At 51.4% G+C, this 7283-nt stretch overlaps 1 protein-coding gene across 2 annotated transcripts in view; it reads left to right on the top strand.

Moving 5' to 3' along the window:
• Positions 1-445: 445 nt before the first annotated feature.
• The window catches only part of inpp4aa (inositol polyphosphate-4-phosphatase type I Aa), a 14242-nt gene continuing 7404 nt past the window's right edge, over positions 446-7283 (top strand). For both annotated transcript variants that reach the window (XM_084478167.1, XM_084478166.1), the window contains exons 1-13: positions 446-555; positions 947-991; positions 1200-1318; positions 1662-1778; positions 2210-2289; positions 2482-2599; positions 2955-3045; positions 3477-3624; positions 5133-5263; positions 5806-5910; positions 6020-6128; positions 6382-6568; positions 7221-7283. The exon at positions 7221-7283 is cut by the window's right edge and continues 249 nt beyond it. In XM_084478167.1, the coding sequence (XP_084334293.1) occupies positions 456-555; positions 947-991; positions 1200-1318; positions 1662-1778; positions 2210-2289; positions 2482-2599; positions 2955-3045; positions 3477-3624; positions 5133-5263; positions 5806-5910; positions 6020-6128; positions 6382-6568; positions 7221-7283 (1413 nt within the window). In that variant the 5' untranslated portion in view covers positions 446-455. The remainder of the gene's footprint in view (positions 556-946; positions 992-1199; positions 1319-1661; positions 1779-2209; positions 2290-2481; positions 2600-2954; positions 3046-3476; positions 3625-5132; positions 5264-5805; positions 5911-6019; positions 6129-6381; positions 6569-7220) is intronic.

Genomic DNA, 7283 nt, shown 5'->3' with positions numbered 1-7283 from the left:
TGTATAATTATGTGCATAACCTAACGAGACAACAGGATGCCCGCTCTCCGTCGGTTACCATGGGAACGAACGATTCATGTCTTTGTTGTCCTCCCCTCTCATCCTGCAGGCTCACCAGAGTGCCCGCCGTGACTTCACACCAACACCGGGATCAACGCAAGAGAAACCCAACACACACACACACACACCCCCCACACACACACAGGCAAATCAAAGGGCTTGTGGTTCTCGGTGCATATATCCGACTATCCACACTAAAGCTCTTGGCCCGCTGGTCCTCGGAGCTCCTCATCAAGGCCTGACGAGTCCTCCGGCCTGCTCCACCCACCACCCACCACCCTCCACCCTCCACCCACCACCCTCCACCCACCACCCACCACCCTCCACCCTCCACCCACCACCCACCACCCTCCACCCTCCACCCACCACCCACCACCCTCCACCCTCCACCCACCATGGCGGGTAGGGACGGCAGCCCGCGGCACCGACCCTGGTCTGTATACCGGGCCAACACCTTTGACCTCTCCGCTGAGATGATGGGCCTCACCCTGGCAGGTAAGCGAAGCGACCCTGGTAACTCGCCGTGTCCCCGCGGGTTCTCGTCTCGTCCGACAGAACGCCCGTAGCAGCGGGGGGGGGGGGGGGGGGTGCTCCGCGTGTGATTGGCAGGAGAGCGAGGGCGGGACTTCAGAGCATACCTCGGAGGGGAGAGATGTCTGTTTCAGTTACGCGGGTTTGGCGAGAGAGTCTTTCCGATAGAGGGACATCCGTTTCTGTCACACGTTTCAAATTGTTTCATGTTGTCGTCAAAAAGCTGTTGTTGTCGTGTTCTTATTCGGGGTCCCCTCGGGTGGGTGGGTGCCTCATCGGTTCGGTGGAGGAAATGCCCGCCTCTTTGTGATCTTATTTGCATTGGTTTGCATGTGTGTGTGTGTGTGTGTTTCAGGCAACAGTCAGGACCCGGATGAGCCTGTTCTGGAGTTCAGCCTGGGTAGGTCAAAGGACTGCGAAACATGCCGTTTCTTATTACCCAACACGCTCACATTGAACCCCACCTGACGCCTGACCTTTGCAGGCCAGTCGGCAGGGCATCAAATGGCCTCCGTTTAATAGGGTACTACAAGTACTACCGGCCCTCCGCGTCATCAACATTCCCACGGCGTGTAATCTCTTGCTCCGTCTCTCTGCTCTGCTTGCAGCCTGCAGTGAGCTGGTGACCCCCGCTCTGGAGCGTAAGCCCACCAGCTTTGTGGCCGTCAGCTGCACCACCCCTCCCCAGGCCTTCTGGACCAAGCACACCCAGACGGAGATCATCGAGGTGTGTCCTCGTCCGCCGCGCGCCCTGGCTCCACCACTGGGGGGCGCCGCCCTGCTACCTGCCCCCCCCCTGGGGAGGCACTAGGAGCTGTACAACACGCTGAAACTCAACATGTCTCTTTCTTTCTTTTTCTATGTCTGTCCATCTATCTATCTATCTATCTATCTATCTATCTGTCCATCCGTCCATCCATCAATCCAACCATCCTCTCTCTCTCTCTCTCTCTCTCTCTCTCTCTCTCTATCTATCTCTCCCCCTCTCTCCCTCTCTCTCTCTCTCTCCCCCCCCCCCTCTCTCTCTCTCTCTCCCTCTCTCTCGCTCTCTCTCTCTCTCTCTCTATCAGGGCACCAGTAACCCCATCTACCTGAGTAGCATAGCGTTTTTCCAGGACTCCCAGATCACTCAGCAGACTCAGGTGAAGCTGTCGGTGTATGACGTGAAGGACCGCTCCCAGGGCACGGTACGTACCTCCGACCTCTACCGCCCCCTGTCTGCAGCCCTCACGCCTCGCGTCATGTCAGGCTGTACCACCAAGCACGACACGCCGGCTCACACTTGGGCTCTGGAACCCAAGGCCAGATTATCATCTGGCACACAATAACGCCATTGTGCGTTCAAATACGAATACCAAGGATAATATTGCAACACTTGTACAGAGACTTCACAGGAATAGTAAGTGCGGTGAACTAGTGCACTGTGCCAACTGCAGCGGGAGAATCGTGCAAAAATCAAAAACGTTAAATAATGGATTTCACTCAAGTCACTAAAGCAGAACTCCAAGAGACCCTGTCTAAAACCCAGTCTATAGAAATAAATGTCTATTTGTGTGTGTGTGTGTGTGTGTGTGTGCGTGTGTGCGTGTGTGTGCGTGCGTGTGTGCGTGTGTGTCAGATGTATATGCTAGGTTCCGCCATGTTCTCCGTGAAGGAACTACTGCAGGACAAGCACCACCGTCTGCACCTGACCCTTAGGTAACAGGCACGTCGAGTGATCGAATCCCCCCCCCCCGCCCCCGCCCCCTGCTGTCGCTGCTGTCTCAGCGTGACGTCTTGCCGACCTTTAGCCACAAACAATTTGCCAGACGTAATTGATTGATCACAGATACATTTCTGCTGTCTAGAGATAATGATGGATGACGCCATGTGTATTGATCGGTCGGTCAGGTCGGTGGAGAAAGAACGCATCGGAAACATCACCATCATCGCCTGGCAGATCGAGGAGAATCGGGAACAGAGGGCTCCCGTTGCTAGGTTACAGCGGAGCGACACCGTAAACGGACGGGTGAGCGATGCGGAAATGTTTGCCGCTTCAGGGTGAGCAGGAAGTTAAACCTGTGTTCTGTAGAGATACTTCATAGTGGGGGGGCGTCACCCGTCATCACAGGAGGAAGAACTCTAACGTTAACGTCAGCGTCACAGAGCCTCAGCAACACACACATGAGGCCACGGATCCTCAATCGATCAATCGAACCTGAAATCCCATTGGACTCCAAGACGCGATCAGTAGTGGTTGCCTTAGCATGTTTGCAGTGATATCTCTTTGCAAGGATTGACGATGTTTGTGTGCGTGCCTCTGTGTGTCCCTCCACGTGTCTTGTGTGCGTGTGTGTGCATGTGTGTGTGTGGGTGTTCATCAGATGGTGCTTCCAGTGGACGAGAGTCTGACTCAGTCCACAGCCATCAAGTCCAAGTCTGCGTCTCTGTGTAAAGACCCGCTGTTGAAGGCTGGTAAGCAGTCATATGTTTGGAGCATGTTTAAAGGTGCTGTAGGTTTGTATTTCTTGCCATTAGCATCCTTCAGCTGTTAGTGACTGAAAGAAATGCACTGTGAGAATATCTGTTTGGGGTTCTCTGCTCTCGCCTCCGTTTGAGACTAATTCGTTTCTGACCAATCAGGGTATCTCTTCCCTTATTGGTTTTCTGACTATCCATCTTGCCTGTTACTACAGGTGGGTGAATGTAACATTCACAATGGCTGGGAAATGTCAAAATCATGGCTCTTTTTTGCCTCTCTCTCTCTTTAAACTACTCTAGCATCTTACCTGCAGCGCCTTAAAGTACCTGTGGTTAACATTCAGGGCTGCTGTGTGTGTGTGTGTGTGTGTGTGTGTGTGTGTGTGTTTGTAAACACTGTTCCATGTGTGTGTGTGTCTCTGAAGTGTTCGGGGGTGTCATGTCGCGGATGTACCGCTTCCCGACCACGGATGGGAACCACCTGCGTGTCCTGGAGCAGATGGCAGAGAGCGTCCTGTCCCTGCACATCCCACGGCAGTTTGTCAAACTGCTGCTGGAGGAAGACGCGGTCCGGTAGGCTATCTATCTATCTCTCTATCTATCTATCTATCTATCTATCTATCTATCTATCTATCTATCTATCTATCTCTCTATCTATCTATCTATCTCTCTATCTATCACTCTCTCCATCTATCTATCTATCTATCTATCTATCTCTCTATCTCTATCTCTCTATCTCTCTATCTATCTATCACTCTCTCTGTCTCTGTCTCTGTCTCTGTCTCTCTCTCTCTCTCTCTCTCTCTCTCTGTCTCTCTCTCTCTCTCTCTCTCTCTCACACTCTCTCTCTCTCTCTTTCTCTCTCTCTTTCTCTCCCTCTCTCTCACCCTCCCCAATGTCTTATAAATGGTTTGGGGTACAGTTCAAAATATTCTGCCAGCAAAAACAAGGTCCATACATCAATTAACTTCAGCTACATTGGCAATTTGGCTGACATGGAGCTGTAACGGTAAGGGGACGGCCCACATATCCATTTCTGGTGGGACTGGTACAGCTAGGTCAGTCTGGGTTCTGAAGCTCGGTACTGGTTCAGCTAGGTTCTGAAGGACGAGTACAGCTAGGTTAAAGGTGGAGCCTGCTACAGATTACAACAGCAGTCTGTGATGAGGATGCTTGTAGCCTTGTCTTGGCCCAGGGGAGACTTTCATGAACAGTGTAAGTGAGGCGTATTTGGCAGACCTTGGCGGGGCATTACGCCGTGGCAGGGTTGAGCTTCTTTGTAAAACGTTGTTGTCTTCAGTCCAGCTATCACAGCCTTTGGCACGTAGAGTTCTAGTGTTTTATGCTGACTGATAATTTAAGAGGGGTCATCATAATTAAAATGACGTTGGGTTCCTTGCGTCAACATAATTCCGTTGATGCGTGGGTAACACCGATTCCTGGACCCCACACAGTTACACTGCAGAGGGCTCGAACTCACAACCCCTGATGTGGAAGGCGAGAACTGGAACTGCCTCGCTGTCTGTGGTCCAAAGGTGCTGAGGAGATAGGGAGAGTTAGGTTTACTCTGTCACACGTATACTATTTCAAATCCCAATACTTTCTATGTTTCAAGTTTCAAGTTTCTTTATTGTCCATGTGTAAGCATGCAGGAATGTGTCTTCAGCTCCGATCAGACTCCATAACACCAACAAGGAAAAAACTACAAGGCAACCGTGTTGTGTGTGGCTGCTGCTACACAGGGGACTGAGCTCATCCACCCTGAGGAAGTCTTTCCGCTGCGGGGCTAAACCGTAGTGTAAGGCCCTGGGTCCCGTTTCTCCCCCCTTAAAACCTCCACTTGGTTTGGAGTGCCCTCAACAGTAAATCTTCCACTTCGTTTTAAGCCTGCGTTGGACCTCACTACGTTTTGAGGGTTGATTATGAGGGCAAAATAGCACTCCCCCTCTTGCTCCCTACAGTCATGGGACACCCTACCCCTACACGAGAACTCGCAAAATCTAGGGTTAGGGCAAAAACCTAGTTAGGGTTAGGGGAGGTTTTGGGACAGGGGCCTTAATACACACGTGCGTCGCCTGCAGGGTGTGTGAGCTGGAGGAGCTGGGGGAGCTGTCTCCGTGCTGGGAGAACCTTCGCCGGGAGATCATCACCCAGTACCAGACCATCATCCTCACCTACCAGGACACCATCAGCGACCTGCACGAGTACAGGGGTGAGCCGCCGCCGCGCCGCCGCCGCGCCACGCAGCAGCACGTCGTCCTGCGGTGGTGATGTGCATGCAACACAACACGTCACTCCACTGGAACGCTGGAGGTGTCCCAGTGATTGACGGATTGGTTGACTGACGACAGATGTCATAGATGGGACAGTTGATGCTCACATTGTGGCGGATTGACACTTCAAATAAATGACTGTCGCAAGCAAATTGTTATATTTTTTTGATCGTTGCGTTGCAAGAATAATAGAATACAAGAATAGAATGTAATAGCTAAAATATCACATCTAAGACCACACTGGTGTTAAATATAAAAATGAGTCCAGATGAAACAAACATGTCTGTGTGAGTTCTATGAATGATCCCATCTATTTTACATCACATAGTATACACACAGTGGATGTGTTGCTCTAATCAAATAATGCCCCATTAACCGTTTACACTGTCATTCTACATGCCATATGAAGCATCTATCTCAGCCTCTATGTTAGCTCTGTACAAACTCATAATCTTAAACTTTCTGTGCTTCATCCCGTCAGGTCCCTCGTTTAAATCCAGCACCTTGAAAGCCGAGAAGAAGTTGGAGTTCATCCCCACTAACCTGCACATCCAGAGGATGAGGGTTCAGGGGGAGACTGGCTACGGTAGGTACCCCTGCGCAGCGCAAACACAGTCGGGTAACAATGACGTGGAGGTGGAGCGCTCACTCAGCATTGACTCTGGTCGTCTGGCCCTGTTCCTCGCTGCCCTCAGACAAGACGTACGACATCGTGACCCTGGGAGCTCCGGCAGCCCACCACCAGGGCTTCAAGAGCTGTGGCCTCCGCAGGATGGTGCAGAAGCTGGAGGAGGCCAGGAAACAGTGAGTAGGGCGACCGAGGCCGGCCGGCCGGCTGCTGCGGAGGGCAGCCTGGACGGGTTGTTCAGCAAATTGCGAGACAAGACAAATGATTTGCTTTGCTAAAAGGGAAAACAGGGGGAGTAGCACAAAGGTTGTGGGTTCGATCCCCGTATCCACGGTCTACGTGTTGGAATCTGTGAGCAAGATGGTGAAAAATGGACCTGCTCCTTAATGATGTGCGTCTCAGTTCACTCTATTCACTCTCTCTATCAAGTGCTGCCGGCTTCAGTTCCAAGCCGGCCCACTACCAGCCACAGGACGTGATGCGAGCGAAGGATCTGATTGGTCAGATCACCACGCTGAAGACTCAGGTGTGCTATTACACCGAGCGCCTGTCCCGCGCCGCCAAGGACCGCTCTGCTAACGCCCTGGAGAGGACCCTGGCCATCCTCTCTGAGAAGGTAGGACTCTGAGTATCCTCACAAAGCAACTTTAGACTCATATCACAAGTAGGACGGCACACAAGCTCAAATCAATCATGAAACGGTGAATCTGTGCTTTTATTCTGAAGGGAACATGACCCATCTGTGGTTTTCACAAATCTCCCAGGACGGTGTCTGACCGGTACACCCTGTGGTGTACCCAGTTTACATTGCTTTGGACAATGCCGTGAATCATGGTTTAAAGATAGAAATACAAGGTCTAGGACTCTGCTCGTAGTATCTCGAGAAAAGAAGGCACAGTACGGCGATGTTTCAGATACATTTGCATAAGACGCACCCTTGCTTTATGACTAGTTGATGACAGTTGACGTCCCGTTCTGTCCTTAGTGCCATAAGTGTCTGCTTATAATTGCCTTGCCCACACTCATTGGCTGTTAAGACACTTATGCCCTCTGCCAATGTGTGCATTTCAGATTTCGCACTTGACGCCCATCATACTTCTTGCCTCAAACATTCACACACTTGCACGTTGCTCATTCATGTTGAGCCAAACTGAGAAAATGACTCAAACATTGACATCATTCGGTCTGACACATTCATTCCCACTCAAGGTTTATTTATTTAGGCTCTCTCTCTCTCTCTCTCTCTCTCTCTCTCTCTCTCTCGTCAGACTCGTCAGTTGGTGACGGTCTGTGACTGCAAGCTCCTGTCCTCCGCCATCTTAGCGCTGGCC

This window comes from Micromesistius poutassou (assembly GCF_964030765.1).
Source record: "Micromesistius poutassou genome assembly, chromosome: 14".
In the NCBI taxonomy this organism is placed as follows: Eukaryota; Metazoa; Chordata; class Actinopteri; order Gadiformes; family Gadidae; genus Micromesistius; species Micromesistius poutassou.
The sequence above is the reverse complement of the archived record's forward strand: the minus strand, read 5'-3'. Positions and strand labels throughout refer to the sequence as shown.